Source organism: Dipodomys spectabilis, unplaced genomic scaffold (genome assembly GCF_019054845.1).
Source record: "Dipodomys spectabilis isolate Male_0828 unplaced genomic scaffold, ASM1905484v1 ptg000069l, whole genome shotgun sequence".
Lineage (NCBI taxonomy): Eukaryota > Metazoa > Chordata > Mammalia > Rodentia > Heteromyidae > Dipodomys > Dipodomys spectabilis.
The window spans coordinates 7671230-7688144 of record NW_024870746.1 but is presented as its reverse complement, the minus strand read 5'-3'; the positions used below and the strand labels follow the sequence as shown (position 1 = coordinate 7688144).

At 43.7% G+C, this 16915-nt stretch overlaps 1 protein-coding gene across 1 annotated transcript; it reads right to left on the bottom strand.

The window, feature by feature from the left end:
- Positions 1-14199: 14199 nt before the first annotated feature.
- On the bottom strand, positions 14200-15873 carry S100a7 (S100 calcium binding protein A7). Its single transcript, XM_042681292.1, has 2 exons — positions 15723-15873; positions 14200-14425 (listed from the first exon to the last, which is right to left on the bottom strand). Exons 1-2 carry the CDS (start codon positions 15861-15863, stop codon positions 14279-14281), a joined length of 288 nt encoding a protein of 95 aa, XP_042537226.1. The 5' UTR covers positions 15864-15873; the 3' UTR covers positions 14200-14278.
- Positions 15874-16915: the final 1042 nt, after the last annotated feature.

Sequence of the window (16915 nt, the reverse complement as noted above, 5' to 3'; positions counted from 1 at the left end):
GGGCTCGGAGGTTTCTCTGTTCATCGTGATCAGTGGATCCAACACTCTACAGTATAATTTTGAACTGGTGCTGGCACTGGGGGTGCTCATTCTTGCAGGACGAATTGTGTCTCAGAAGTTCTACACAACTGGAGATATCGAGTTAAGAGAGTCTCTTCGTGGTTCCACTGACTGCACTTGCCCCAGAAGCTGCTTCCACTGACATGAAATTACATCTAGCCACACCCCAGCAACCACCTTTTCATCTAACCAAACAGGTTGTCATCATCTTCTTTCTCTTCTTCTTCTTCTTCTTCTTCTTCTTCTTCTTCTTCTTCTTCTTCTTCTTCTTCTTCTTCTTCTTCTTCTTCTTCTTCTTCTTCTCCTTCTTCTCCTTCTTCTCCTTCTTCTCCTTCTTCTCCTTCTTCTCCTTTTTCTCCTTCTTCTCCTTCTCCTTCTTCCTCTTCCTCCTCCTCCTCCTCCTCCTCCTCCTTCTTCTCTTCCTTCTTTCTTCTCCTTTTTCACAGTTCTGGGACTTGAACTCTGGGCCAAGGTGCTGTTCCTGAGCTCCTTTTGCTCAAGGCGAGCACTCTACCACTTGAACAATAGCACCACTTCGGCTTTTTCTATGGTTAATTGGAGATAAGTCTCACAGACTTTCCTGTCCTGGCTGGCTTCAAACCACCACTTCTAGTTTCCTGGGGGATTTATGGGAGATAGGAGTCTCAGAGGCTTTCCTGTCAGGGCTGACTTTGAACTGCAATCCACAGATCTCAGCCTCCTGAGCAGCTAGGATTACAGGCATGAGCCAGTGCCTGACTTGTCCTACATTTGTATTAGCATCATTTATTTGTACAAGGTTTCATTTCAATCTATCCATGCATGAATACAATGTACCTTAAATAGACTCACTGAATCCAACACTCTCCTCCTTCATTCCCCTTTCCAGACCAATTTCAATAAACTTCATTGTTCCATATTCACACATGTACATAAAGTATTTGACTATATTCACCCTCCTTCACCCCCTCTACTGACCTTTCCCCTCCAACTAATACCTTGCCCTAGATAAGATCAGTTTTACATTCCTATCACTCTTTTTTTAGTGTATGCAAATAGTTCAAAGGTTTCACCATGTTATTTGCACATGCATAGACAGTCCTTAATCTACCCCCACAGTTTCGCTCCACTGTGTCTTCTTACCACTGCTTCCCTGTGTTCCAGCCCCATGGCCTGGCCAAATTGCACCCAACAAAAGCCTTCTCTGTAGCCTCTACCCAAAAAGTGATGTCTACCTCCTCAGAATTCCCATCCCTAAACCATTCTGAGGATACTTCACTTCTGGATCTCTCTGTGTTTATGGAGAGACTGTGACAAGCCATGTGTGTGACCAAGACTGTCACCAGGAGCGTGGGGAATAAGAGCTCTGCCTGGAGCTGGCTCCACAGGGGAAATGACTGCTAAACTGCAAGAGGCTAGGGCTTTCTAGCATCCCTTCCTGCCTCTCCACTGCCCAAAACACCATTTATACCCACTTCATCTCTGCCACACACACCCTCTCACATACCCAGAATGAAGTTGATTCTCAAAATATAAACAAATGAATAAATGCATGGAAATAAGAACAAACTATTTGTTCTCCTCTTTCACCATCAAACTGTGTCCTCTCCACCTCAGATTGGGAAGCTGAAGCATCAAGGCAAGAAGATAGAAGCAGTGAAGATATCCACCCAGCAGATTCATTGCTAACCTGTTATGAACACCCCATGGATCAGCAGTGGGAGGGGATGTGTGGTGTGGTGGTAGAAAGTGGCAAGTGTTTTATTTAGACACGACATGGATGGAGCCTTCAAAGGGCTCAGATGTGTACTGCAGACTTGGTCCTATTAGGGAGTAGCTTAGTTGCCAAGGTTTTGTTTCTAGCAAAAACAAATGATCAGTTTCCCTGGATGCACATGTCATATGTCTTTTCTGTGGTTGGGTACAACATTATGCATGCTTTTAACAATTAAATTTAACTATGTTTTCCCAAGGTTTGCTATCAGAAGTCAGCCATGTCAGGTCTTCACATCAAATATATTTACACTGGAACAAAGTCACAGTCATTCATTTTATGCATTTGTGTCTGCTGGGGACTACTGTATATCTGAGTGATTTGTACACTATACATAGAACCGCCTTTCTTTTCCATTTAAGCCCTTTCCTTTGGATTCTATTCCATGTCATTAATATTAATAACATTAATATTATTATACATGATTCCCTTTTTCTTTTCTCTTTTTTCTTTTTTCTTTTTGTTGGTCATGGGGCTTGAACTCTGGGCCTGAACACTGTCCCTCAGCTCTTCAGCTCAAGGCTAGCGCTCTACCACTTGAACCACTGCGCCACTTCTGGTTTTCTGAGTGGTTTATTGGAGATAAGAGTCTCACTGTCTTTCCTGCCTGGGGTTGGCTTTGAACCATGATCTTCAGATCTCAGCCTCCTGAGTAGCTAGGATTACAGGCGTGAGCCACCAGTGCCCGGCTATACTTGATTCCTTTTGTGTTGCTTTCCTTTTGTTCTTTTTTCTTCTTAAAATGTGATTGTGCATAACTCAAAAAATACATAAACTACATTGTCAAAAAATAAGAAGTCCAGCCAGTCACTGATGGCTCACACGGTAATCTTAGCTACTTGGGAGGCTGAGATCTGAGGATGGTGGTTCAAAGCCAGCTCAGGCAGGAAAGTCTGTGAGATTCTGATCTCTAATAAACCACCAGAGACCCAGATATGATGCTGTGGCTCAAGGGGTAGAGCACTTGTCTTGAGCTGAAGAACTGAGGGACAGTGCCCAGGCCCAGAGTCCAAGCCCCACGACTGACCAAAAAAAAAAAAAAAAATAGATGTCAGGCCGCAAACTGGAAGAAAATATTTGCCAAAATGTATGAGGTAAAGGAAGGCTTTGTCTAAAATCTAAATATTCTTAAAATTCAACAATGAGAACATGAATGGCCCAATTTTTAAAATGGGCCAAAAACCCTAACCAAAAAGAAAAAAACCAAAAACACCTTTATCAAAAAACAGATATATGAGTGGAAAATAACCATGTCAAAGGATGTTCCAAATCATATGTCCTCAGAGAAACACAAATTAAAATAACAGCAAGATACCACTACACACCTACTGGAACAGACCAAATCAACATTCTGATATCACCAAATGCTGGTAAGGGCACAGAGCCACAAGAGCTCTCTTTGCCATCAATGTGAATGCAAAGTGATATTGCCACTTTGGAAGAGAGCAGCTGTTTCTTACAAAACTAAATGTACTGTTACCATGGAATTCAGCACTCACACTCATTAGCCTTCACCTAAAGGTTATTTACACACACCAAACAATTGTAAAACTTGTTTATAACCTCTTGTTATGATTAGAATGTGAAAGCCCCCCCCCCACAGGCTGGTGTATTGGGAGCTTGGTCCCTCATTGGTGCCACTATTTGGGGATATTATGGAAACTGTAGGAGATAGGATTTTGCTGAAGGAAGTAGGCCAGTCCCTTGGGGAAATTCCTTGGAGGTAATTTATCTCTGGTCCATTCTCTGCTTCCTATCCATCATGAGATGAAGAAGCTCCCATACCACACAGCTATCACTACGATGTTCAGTCTCATAACAGGACAAGAAACACAGAGCCAAATAACCATGAACTGTTCTGCTCCAAAACCATGAACCAAAATAAATCTTCCCTCTTTTAAGTTGTTTGTGCCCAGTATTTTGTCACAGCAATGAGAAAAGTAACTAACACAAAGCTTTATTCATAATTTCCCAACCTTGGAAGCAACCAAGGTATCTTTCAGTGGAAGCATAAATAAATAAACTGTGGTACAGGCAGACAATAATATTAGTGCTAAAAAGACAGTGATGGGCTGATAATGTGGCTTTAGTGGTAGAGAGCTAGCTAGCATGCATGAAGCCCTGAGTTCAATTCCTCAGTACCACATAAACAGGAAAAGCCAAAAGTGGCACTGTGGTTGAAGTGGTAGAGTGCTAGCCTTGAGCAAAGAAGCTCAGGGGCAGTGCTCATGCCTTGAGTTCAAGCCCCAGGACTGGCAAAAAAAAAAAAAGTAAAATAACTGTGTACCTTAATAATAACAATAAAATATATTTTTAAGTGGGCTACAAAACCATGAAATACAAAACCACTCAAATGGATATTGTTAAATGAAAGAACCCGATATAATAGTGCTACTACAAAGCTGGGCGCTGGTGGCTCACATCTGTAATCCTAGCTACTCAAGAGGCTGAGCTCTGAGGATCGCAGTTCAAAGCCAGCCCAGGCAGGAAAGTCATGAGATTCTTATCTCCAATAAACTACCAGAAAAAAAACCAGAAGTGGTGTTGTGGCTGAAGTGGTAGAGAGCTAGCCTTGAGCTGAAGAGCTGAGGGAGAGCACTCAGGCCTAGAGTTCAAGCCCCATGATCTACAAAAAAATAAAAGTGCTACTACATCCCACATGATTGTAACTATACACATTCCAGTAGGGAGGGGAGGAACTATAGAGAGAGTGGACACGAATTGTCAGAGCACAGAGGATTTGTAGCACAGTGAAACTACAATGCCATGTTGTAGTGGTGGGTAGTGGGTCATTACACATTACAACATCAGAGTGAACCTTAATATGAACTATGGGCTCAGGGGTGACAATGTGCCAGTGTGTCATCAATTGTAATATGGCATCGCTCCAGTGAGGAGTGTTGGTAATGGGAGAGGCTATACATGCTAGGGGAAATCTCTGTACCTTGTGCTTAATGTTGTTGTGGTGAGGGTGGTAGAGTGGTTGTTGTGGTTGTTGTTGTTATGTGTGTGTGTGTATATATATTCTCCAAAATAAAACCTATTTTTTAATTATCAAACAAGTTGGGCACCATGGCTCAAGACTGTAATCCTAGCTAGTTGGGAAGTAGAGATCATAAGAATGTAGTTGGAGGTCAGCCTAAGCACAGAAGTTTGAGGGACTCCATCTTGACCAATGGCTCTGCATGGTAGAGATGGATTGTTGTCCCAGCTATGTGGAAGCACAATGGCTAGACACAGTGGTACACACCTGTTATCTCCAGCAACACAGAGAAGCACAAATAGGAGGATAGCGGCCCAGGCTGGCCTGAGCATAGAGGAAGACCTTACCATGAAAATAACCAGCACACAAAAAAATGAATGGCTCAGGTGGTAAAGCATCTGCCTTGCAGGTTCAAGACCCTGAGTTCAATCCCTGGTACCACTAAGAAATGAATAAAAATTTTAAACAAGACATGTCCTCAAGTTCATTTTCATTTCTACCAATTACACAATATTGATAGCATAGATACAATAGTATATTCAGCCATTCCCATTTTAATTGCAATTCAAGTCATCTCTTGCCTTTTGTCACTAATTAATATTGCCATCCACTGGAGACGTGGGAGAGTGGGTCACAGAGGCTTCTAGCTACAATGGAAATTAATGGAAGGGGAAGCTGAGGGGCTAATGGGAAGCTCCATTTGAACAAAAGAGAACAGCTCAGTAAGTCCCACGGTGCCTGAGAGACTGCTCACTAAATGAACCCTGAACTCTGTTGTGCCATACCAGGAACTTGGAGAAGAGCATAGCAGAAAAGCAGCCCATTTCAGTGATTTATCCCCCACTTCCTCACCAACTCCACATTCCTTCTGCAACAGACGGGCATATCAAGCCAAGGACAACTCCTACACAGGCTACTTCACATAGAGAAGGAGGAAGGATAACAGAATTCATAAGCAGCCCCCATCACCAAGCTGGGGAGAAACTGGCCAACACCCTGCCCACATTCCTTTGTGCTCACAGAACCAGTGAATCCAGATAGCAAGATGCACTCTGGCCCCTCACCCTGTGAGACCTGTGAGAATCTGACCATAGGATGACATTGGGGTGATCTTTCCTGTTCTCCAGGACAGTGAGTTAGTTCCCAGCCTCTAAGGTGACCCAGATGGCTGGGAAGTTAACTCAGTGGTAGAGCGCTTGCCTTGCATGCATGAGGCCCTGGGTTCGATTCCTCAGCACCACATAAGCAGAAAAAAAAAAAGCCAGAAGTGGTGCTGTGGCTCAAGTGGTAGAGCGCTAGCCTTGAGCTGAAGAGCTGAGGGACAGTGCCCAGGCCCAGAGTTCAGGCCCCATGACCAGACCAAAATAATAATAATAATAATAATAATGTGACCCAGAAGACTTAGAAAAAGGGATAGGAGGAAGAATCTTAACCGGGACTTTCTGCTGTTCACTAGCTGAGTAAACAGGATATTTGCTTAACACTGAACCTCTCATCTGCCTACCCAACTGAGTTGTGAGAATTCAGGAGGAATGCAGGTACAGCAGGATTCAGTGACTAGAATGGCTCATTCGTCAAAACAAATTTGTAGTAGATTAATACAAAAAAAAATTCTTCTTCCCAGGGTCCAAACTTCTACCCTTTTGGGATCCAGAAAACCAGTTTTCTTCCCCATTCTCTGACCTGTGACAACACATCCAACTGACTGCTTCAACCCCAAATTGCAATGGGAGGAAAGATGGGCTCTAGGTAAGGTCTCCCAGGAAGTTACTGGAAATGCTAAGCACAGGTTTCTACACGTGCACACTCCACACAAACAGTGGAGTAGGGCTCCAGGAAGCTGATGGCCTAAGCTGCCCCAGGGTTTCCAGTCCCCTTTGACCCAGGCTGGGTCATAGAAAAGGGCTTCTCTTGGTCCAGTAACATACATCTCACTCTTCCCCTCCTCCAAAACATCTCTTCAGCTCCAGTAAGTAGGCACTTGCTTGTCTCTCTGTATATATGCTGCCTGCCGGGGTAAGGAGGGAGGAGAATGCTATAGGTAAGGACTCAGGAGACTGGGCCTTATCACAACCCCATCTCAGATCTCAGTCCTTTGTATGGGTAGACCCCAGCTCTTCCTGCTTGTCCTCATCAATCCTGGTTGGCCCAGGTCTGAAACATAGTCTTCTCTTTTCCATTTTGAGGAATGTATTCTATCACACTGAGAAGAAAACCAGAAGTCTTTTTGTTCCAAGTTAGCCCCCCTCATCTCAGCCCTGTACCCTCACCCACCTGTGACTGTGGGGTGGGGAGAGCGAGGAGGGGGGGGACACACAGATCTGTTCTTTCCTGCAGCTTTTTGAAAGCAAACATGAGCAACACTCTAGCCCATGATTGATTCGGTGAGCATGTTTCAGAAACACACAGACCAGGATCACATGATTAGCAAGTCAGGCATGATGAAGATGATGAAGGAGAAACACACAGACCAGGATCACGTGATCAGCAAGTCAAGCATGATGAAGATGATGAAGGAGAATTTCCCCAACTTCCTCAAAACCTACATGAATAGAGGTTGAGCTTGGCTGATGATGCCCTTTTTTCTGTGACCTTGGACAAGTTATCTTTGTTCTTCAGGTCTCCATTTTCTCATCTGCAAAAGGGAGTGATAGTACTTCATTTTTGGTGTTTATATAGAGATGTAAAGAGAGGATATAGGTGAAAAATAATAGAAATGAGAAAGTTACATATGGATGTGAAGGGTTGGTATCAGGTGGTCAATAAAGATTACGTGAGGTCAATGACAAGTCCCTTCCCAGCTGTCATGAAATGAACAGAACCTCATAGGTGTAGGCCCAGACTCCTGTGTGTGTGCGTGTGTATATGTGTTGTGTGTGTGTGTGTGTGTGTTGTGTGTGTGCGTGCGAGCGCGCGCCAGTATTGGAGCCTGAACTCAGAGCCTGGCCACTGTCCCTGAGCTTTTTACTCAAGGCTAACATTCTACTACTTGAGCCACAGCTCCACTTCCAGCTTTTTTGTGGTTAATTGGAGCTAAGATTCTCATGGACTGTTCTATCTGGAATATATTCAAACTATGAGCCTCAGATCTCAACCCCGAGTAGATAGAATATAGGCATGAACCACTCATGCCCAGCTAAGGGTCCCTGAGCTTGAAGCTGCTAAATCAGTATTTCTGATTTTGTGATAAAGCAATAGAAATATTCTCAATTAACACCCCCCTTTACAATTGACAAAGCTCATTAGTAAACTTGAAACAAAAAAGATAGTGTCCCTAAGTACCACAAACAGGGAACCCAAAACAGAGAAGTTTTGTTAGAATAAGAGAAAAGAACAGGAAGGTTAGGGAATGGAGGGGAAAAAAAAAACAAGATGTTAGGTCATGAGGTAGGTTTAAGCTAAGAGTTCCCACAGAGGCTAGGATCAGAAGAGGAAAGGGCTGAAGATCTTCACCCAAGTCATTCACTAGAAACCTCTGGTCAGATCCTGCTGCCTGTGTGTCACATCTTTCAAGCCCATTTTTAGGGCAAAGGATCTCCCTCAAAAGCTCCAGGGACTAGTGTCCCCCACCATTTTTCCAAGTACCTCTGTGCACACCCCCACCATCCACAGCCCTGCAACCAAAGGTGCTGGTTCTATGTCCTCCTCTATGATCTATGTAGACCATGAACTACACAGTGAATGACTTGTCTTCAGGACTGACTGTTCCTTGTACGTACATTTTTCTCTTTACAGGAACAAAAGGGCATGGACTTCTGGGCCCATGACCCTGAGAAAAAAGACATGAACAAGGACATTGCTCAGTTACTGTCCATTCTGGGTAACATGGCCATAGACATCTACAGACAGAGTCAGGGAGCAGCACCCAGTTCCAGAAGGAGCCAGTGATCTACACCCAGCCAGGAGCCTTCAGAGACCATAAGAAACAATACAGTGTCTCTTTTCACCAAATACTTGCCTCATTGTCTTTTTCTCTTTGGTAATCTATGCTGTCAATTCATTCAAGCATCTCCCTAACAGGGAAGAGATGGAGAAGAAGGAATGAGCCAACAGTGTCCCTCACTGTGGCCTCCAAAAATACTGAACCTCTTCTCTCACAAGACTCTGTCCACCTCTGTTCTTAACACCCAACAGGACATTCGCCAGTACAAGTCTCCTGCCAAGGGGAAGCAAAGAAAATCTTGGTCAAAGCATGGACCCATGTTATTCAGACACTACACTGAAAAAGAGTCAATGTCTCTCTCCCTGTGCCCCCTCCAGGGCCCCAGCTATTCCTCCAACTCATAGGAAAAAACTGATACAACTTAAGTAGGTTTTAACTAGAGGATATTCAGGCTCATTGTAGGGGCTGTGACCTTATTACTGCTGTTGGGAGGTTCACTAAGTCCCTGAAGGCTGATGCTCTTGCCCTGTGGCCTGGGCTCTGGGCAGTATCTTTGTCCCTGTGCTATGGGCTGGTGTGCATGTCCTAGGTGAGTGACCCTGTGGAAGTGAGAGGTGCCATGATGCTGAGCAAATCCACCGTGCCAAAGAGTGAGCGTCTGAGACACTCAAGTGCTCATGAAAGTTCTGGGTTTTGAGAACTCAATATAGTCTGGGAACGCAGACAACCGACAGGACCCAAGTAAAAAGACAACAGTAAGGGAAATGAAGAAAGTGAGCTCATCCTAAGGGTCATAAACTGCAGCCCCTCTGTCTGCCAGGTCACTGAACAGTAGACCACTGAACAATGGTCTATTCCAGACCAGGCTCTGTGCCAGAGGCAGGAGATGCAGTAAAAGCAGGACACAGTGCTGCCTTAGCAAAGTACTGACACTGCCCGGAAATGTGGACTTCCCCCATGGGCGTCATGCCAAGGAGTCAGCACGGATCTCATCTCTAGAGCAAACGTTTAACTGATCTCTAGTGCTGGTTCCAGACCACGTCCCTAGCAGCTGCTATTAGCATCCCCTCCACGAGGCTGACCTCATCTGTCTGCATCACTTCTATGCACCCACCTGGTCACAGTCCTTTCCTGCTTGTTATAGTTTGGATACAGAAATACCTTTTTTAAAAGCTTCAGGGCATGGGCCTGAGAAGGTGGCTCAGAGGTAGAATGCTTGCCTTGCATGCTTGAGGCCCTGGGTTTGATTCCTTAGCACCACATAAGCAGAAAAAAGCCAGAAGTGGAGCTATAGCTCAAGTGGTAGAGTGCTAACCTTGAAGAGCTGAGGGACAGCACTTAAGCCCAGAGTTCAGGCCCCATGACAAACAAAAAAAAATGTTTCAGGGCTGGGAAGGTGGCTCAGTCATAGAGTGTTTGCCTAGCATACATGAAGCCCTGGGTTCAATTTCTCAGTACCACATAAACAGAAAAAGCTGAAAGTGGCACTATGGCTCAAGAGGTAGAGTTGTAGACTTGAGCAAAAGAAGCTCAGGAACAGTACCCTGGTCCTGAGTTCAAGCCCCAGAACTAGCAAAAAAATTCACATGTTAAATATATATCTTTGTGCAAATCCTGGTCAGTATTATTCAGTACAAACAGCGATCCGAAATACATACTTCCAGGCCCGAGCCTAGCAGGAGAATATATAGAAGTTCCCACAATATGAAGCCAGGTCAAAAGAATGATGCAAACCACTAAATTTCCCTCATAACTCAAGTCCTGAACAAGATGAGGCCACTAAACTTCCAATTCCATTGTTAACCTCTATCAGCAGCAAGATCATAAGTGGGCTTGTTCTCTCTTTGCTCTTCTCCCTCATGCCTAACCTTACCATGCTCCCTTCAGCAGGCAATAACATAAAATATATAAATTAGTATAAAATAGATAAACAAAAGAGCTAGCCTTATTCATCCTTCTGCCTAGGATTAAGGTTCACCCATCAGCTCTTAGAATTTTCTGCTTATATACCCATGTCCTCTCACATAGGTGATCTTTATAAGGGCAGGCACCACCAGTCCAGCATGCATTTCCTAGTCAATATTCTTTTATCATGAGCTATTGCTGCTTGTGTTATAGCAAGATGTCAAGTGTAATCGAGATGGCAACCAGTGGGGTGACTAACAAAAGAGGTCTGATATAAAGAGAGAAGAAACCCAAAAGTCACATGACAGCTAAAGTTCCAGACAGTCACCAAATAGAAACTTGAATTCATTTCAGCATTTGAAAAAAAAAGAGTGTGTGTGTCTGTGTGTGTCTGTTTCCATGCTGGGGATTGAACTCAGGGACTTCAAGCTTGTTAGACAAACACTCTGCCCCAGCCCCAATATGTTGTTTTAAATCAGGGAAGGATATTCTACAGGTGCAAGTTTCAGAAGCACAAGTTTTAAAAGTACAAGTTTTAGAGTCAAGTTAATTGCTTACAAGCAATGAGTAGAAAGAGTCTGGGTATCTAAAACCTTCCAAGGATTCCTGACTTCAGTACAATGAGCAAACAGAACCAGAGTGTTGCTGTCCATGGTGCTGAATTCACTGTGACCTGATTGATTCTCCTGACCCATGTTCCTTCAACCTTCTCTATGGGAATACTATCTAGTTTTTCTCTATATGCAGGTAGCTTTTTTTTTTTTTTTTTTTTTTTTTGTCGATTGTGGGACTTGAACTCTGGGCACTGTCCCTCAGCTCTTCAGCTCAAGGCTAGCACTCTATCACTTAAGCCACAGTGCCAATTTCGGCTTTCTGAGTGGTTTATTGGAGATAAGAGTCTCCCAGACTTTCCTTCCCAAGCTGGCTTTGAACCATGATCCTCAGATCTCAGCCTCCTGAGTAGCTAGGATTATAGGCATGAGACACCAGTACCCAGCCTGCAGGTAGATTTTTTTTTTTGGTCGGTCATGGGGCTTGAACTCTGGGCCTGGGTGCTGCACCTCAGCTCTTCAGCTCAAGGTGAGTGTTCTACCATTTGAGCCACAGCACCACTGCTGGTCTTCTGAGTGGTTTATTGGAGATAAGAGTCTCACAGCCTTTCCTGCCCGGGCTGGCTTTGAACCAGGATCCTCAGATATCAGCCTCCTGAGTAGTTAGGATTACAAGTGTGAACCACCAGTGCCTGGCTTTGCAAGTAGCTTTTGAGTGGGGTTCTAAAGGATGAACTCAATTTCACAGGTAGAAAAGGTAACAAAAGGAACAGGGTGAAAAATAATAAAGGCATGCTAATTGTTTCCAGTCCCTTGTTGCCACAAACACATATGACAAGCATTTTCACACATAACCCCTATGGATCTGTGAGACAACTTCTTTAGCATTCTTGCCCATGAAAAGAACTTATGGGGGCTGGAAGGTGGCTCAGTGGTAGAGCTCTTGCCTTGCATACCAGAGGCCCTGGGTTCGATTCCTCAGCACCACATTAGCAGGAAAAAAAAGTCGGAAGTGGCGCTGTAGCTCAAGTGGTAGAGCACTAGCCTTGAGCTGAAGAGCTGAGGGATAGTGCCCAGGCCCAAAGTTCAGGCCCATGACAGGACCCAAAAAAAAGGAAAAAGAAAAAAAGAAAGCAAAGGACTTATGGGACATAGACAAGATGTGTATTCAACTAAATGCAAGATGAAATCTCATTGTTGTTTTCATTTTACAAGTGTTATTTTGTTTTTGTTTTTGTTTTTTGTGCTGGCACTGGGGCTGGAACTCAGAGCCTCATGCTCGTGCTTGGCCTTTTTACTCAAGGATGGCACTCTACCCTTGAGCTGCACCACCACTTCCATTTTACAAATGTTCCAACCAACACAAGATACATTTCAAGGCTTTCCTTTCTTTGTCCTCAATGTTATTGGACTGAATTCTCACAGAGAAACAAGTATTCTCAATTTCATATTAAAACTCTGAGTTTCCTAGACATTCACATACAGTAAGGCCAGATGAGGATACTCTTAGGAGAGGAACACAAAGGCACAATGCCTATGTACTTCTAATCACATGAAATAACATTTATGGAAATGAACTCCAGGAAATGAAAGCAACAGGGTTTTTCTTTGTTGATTTTTTTGTTTTCTATTTTGTCTCGTATGCTTATCCATCTTTGGAAGAGTAAGGTGGGACACAGAATTGAAGGAACAAAGGGAGAACAAATGCAGCATGGTACTCACTAGACACTATGTTGAAAATGGACTTTACAACTTGAGGATGGGGACAGGAGGAAAAACTGGAGAAAATGAGGGAAGGGGTGACACTATCCAAAAAGAAATGCACTCTTTACCTGAATTATATAACTATATATATATATAGTTATATAATACCCCTTTGTATATCAATAGCGATAATTAATAGCAATAAAAAAAATTTAAGCTGGGCTCCAGTGGCTCACGCCTGTAATCCTAGCTACTCAGAAGGCTGAGATCTGAGTATCACGGTTCAAAGCCAGGCTGGGCAGGAAAGGCTGTGAGACTCTTATCTCCAATAAACCACTCAGAAAACTGGAAGTGGTGCTGTGGCTCAAGTAGTAGAGCACTAGCCTTGAGCTGAAGAGCTCAGGGACAGTGCCCAGGCCCAGAGTTCAAGCCTCACAACAGACAAAAAAAAAAAATTAAACTTTATAATAAAAGTTTAAAAAAGTTAACTCTTTTTCTCATGAAGTATTTGGTTTCATAGCATCATTTTCTCTATTTAAATGTTGTAATATTTTACTATATTTTTCCATTTTTGTTGCACTTGCTGAGCAGGAGCTTTACCATCTGAGCCAACCACAAGCCCCCTTTGATGCTTCAATTACTTCTCAGATAGAATCTTACATTGCGAGTCTGGACTAAGACATCATGAGGTGCATGCCTCTAATCCCAGCACTCAGGAAGCTGATACAGGACAATCTCAAGTTTGAGGCCAGCCTAACCTACATAGCAAGACTCTGTTTTTGTGTGTGTGCAGACCTAGCACACTACAGACCCACACAGATGTCAAAGCAGTTGAGATTTGCCAAAAAGGACTATAAAAGAGGGACCACACAAAACTACCATGGGCTACCCATTTCCAATCCCCACTTCTTACTCTCTTACAATGAGAAGTCTAACTTTCTACTTCTTTCTCCTCTTTGCCTGGGAAGCAGGTAGGTAAGACTTCCTATGGCATAGGCAACCCTCCTAGTTCAGGAGCCTGAGCTGGGGCTTATACCAACCATCAATAACTAAGAAGATTTCCTCAGTTTCCCCTGGCATCTTACTCTTGCTTTCAAATAAATTTTGCCTCTTCTCTCACTTCCCCTATCTCATAATTCTTTTATTTGCTGGAGAAAAAGAGCCCAGGAATCCCACAGGGTATCAGTGGGATGAACATGATGACAGTCTCAAGCATTATGCACATGTATAAAAATATCATGAAATTCATTCGAAGTGTACAAAAATAAAAAGAAACGTCTGTGTTGACAACATCCATGACCAAAGAGAAAGAGGCAAATAATAGCAGCAACCAGAGTAATGGAGTTTATTGGTTCTTGGGGTCCACTAATCCCAGACCTCTGTGGAGACCTCTGAAGTGGGCTGAGCTGGTCTGGGCAGGGCTATTTCTAACCCACAGGTTAGGGTTTCTGCTCATGGGACTGATTGTGGAACTCTGTGGTGACTGCAGCAACAATGGACATAAACTCAGGAAAGTTGATCTTCTGGTCACCATCTGTGTCCTCCTGCTTAAAGAACTTTTCCAGGAAATCTGGATTTTCTTTCTCCTGTGAGGAGAAGATATCACACAAAAGAAAAGTTGATTAAAGCCTGGGCTTGGACAAAGAGGGAAAAAGAGGGGAAGCAAAGGTATAAGAGAAGCAGGAATGGAGTGAGGGTTGGAGGAGGGTTAGGCTGCAATGGCCATGATGCATTAGAGCTTGCGCTTGGTATTTTTAATTGGCAATTGGCTCCAACGAGAGCAGAGACAGGACTTCTGCACCTCGTGGAGTAAGCTCTGCCTTTAAAAGCACAGTGTTTATTCTTTCTCTTGACACTCCCTAGACCCAGGGCTCACAACTGTCTTTATTTAATCATCATTCCCATCACAATTCACCAGCTTTGGAGCCCCTCTTCTTTTCACTATCACCACTGTGATTCAATCTGTTGAATTATTTGTGCCAATGAGTTCTGTGCTACTTGTTTAGATAGTAAGTTAGACACTACAGTGAGTAAAAATTTAAAACTCTACTTCATGTCACTCAGTGCTCTGGTTTCTAATGAGTTACTTCTACTCCCATAAGGCACATGAAAAAGAAACTTCCTGAAAAATGCAATAGGATTCAGAGAAGTGACCCTAAAGGAGAAATTTTTTTTCTTGCATTCAGAGTGAGTTAGTTTAAACCAGAGACCTTTTCTTGGCCCACAAATCATAGACACTGACTTCCCAGTAACAACTGTTAGCAAGTTTGTCCTTCCTTGTTTTTACAATGCATGTTGCCAGACATCGCCTCATTTGAATACATATAACAGCCCTGGAGGACAAGTGCTATTGCTCCATGTTACATCAGGAGGTTACTCAGGCTCAATGAGTAGGTGTGCATTTACTTCTATCAACCTAATATGAAAATTAAAGTTGCAGTACAGCTGAGTGCCAGTGGCTCACGCCTGTAATCCAAGCTATTCAAGAAGCTGAGGTTTTTTCCTGCCTTCATAAGCCTTTTTATCTCCAATGGCCTTCCAAAAAGTAGGAAGTGGAGCTGTGGCTCAAGTAGTAGAGCACTATCCTTGAGCACAAAAACTCAGGGACAATGTCCAAACCCTGAGCCTCGGAACTGTTGAGAAAAAGGGGGTGGGGGGAGAGAGGAAAATAAAGTAACAATACAAGAAATTGAGTCTTCCAACCCTCTGTCTAGTTCAGCTTACATTCAAAGAGTAACTACACAGGGAGCTAGACACACATGTGAAATGCTAGCCAGCCCAGTCCTATGGGTGCCACTCAGTGAGCTGACTTTCTCAGGCAAATGTCCATTAATAATGCTTACTCCTACCCACTCCTGCTCAACCTATTAGGTCTATACTCACACAGACTAACAGGAAGGTGGGGAAATTCTCTTTCATCATCTTTGTCAAGCCAGATTTGTCCATGACGTCAGACTCTGAGGCGTGGTCGTGATATATTTTGAGCAAACTTATCAACATCTTCTCGGCTTCAGTGTTACTCATCTTGCTTTTCAATAAGCTACAAGGAAAAACAAAGATGATCCCCTGATTTTGTTTTCTAAGGTGAAAGAGCATGGAGAATCAGATGAGAGGAAAGGCAGACTGCAGAAAGAGGGAGAGTACAGGCCGAGCTGCAACAGGAAGGAGCTAGTATTCCTTTGGTCCATGTAGAATGTGGGAAAAGGAGGAAACACTTGAGAAGACAGAGTGTTGTGGGAACTGTGAGGCTTTAAGTAGGACATATAAGCAGCGAGAAGAATTGGCTGGGCTGAGAAGGGCAAAGTATGAGGTCATTGTGTCTAATGGACTCTGAATTTGGGGTGCTTGAAAAGATATGGGAAGTATACAGATCAGTTACCACTGAAGTCAATGGTGAGAGTCCCCATCAAATCATTGCCAAATAAGCTAGATGCAAGTAGCTCACTCTTGTAATTCTAGCTACTCAGGAGACTTGAGATCTGAGGATTTCAGTTTGAAGCCAACCTGTGTTAGCTATGAGACTCTTATCTCCAATTAACTAGCAAAAGCCAGAGTGTAACTGTGCCTCATATGGTAGAGTATCAACCATGAGCAAAAAAAAAAAAAGCCAACTGAGAGCAAGAAGCCCTGAGTTCAAACCCCAGTACAAACACACACACACACACACACAAGAAGAAAGACACAACCCCCCTAGTTTTCCCAGGGCTCCATGATCTCAGATATAATATAAAGAGCCCAAGTAGTACTCATCAGCACAGAGCCACTAACAAGCCAGCCATGGTCTGTTGAAGAGGTAAGAAGGCCTTAACTCACTTGCTCCATGTGACCTCCTGGATCTCCCAGCTCAGATCTGTTCACAATACTCCAGAGAGGCATGAGAGGGCTGTCAGTCCCTGCATGTTGGTCATACCCCCTTGCTTCCAGTCCTAAGATTTCTACCCCCACCCTTGGTCTGGACACATTCTGTGGCCCACTCAGAGGAGCCCTCCACAGCCCTGTTGGCAGTCATAGGCAAATAGAACCCAGAGAGTAATGAGACATTTGCCCCCAGGAACTTGTGGACTTGAGGACTAGAC

Coding starts and splice junctions, on each gene's coding strand:
- S100a7 (XM_042681292.1), bottom strand. CDS start 15,863: ATGAGTAACACTGAAGCCGAGAAGATGTTGATAAGTTTGCTCAAAATA. Junction 14,426..15,722: donor CCACCTTCCTGTTAGTCTGT/GTGAGTATAGAC, acceptor TTCTCCTCACAG/GAGAAAGAAAATCCAGATTT.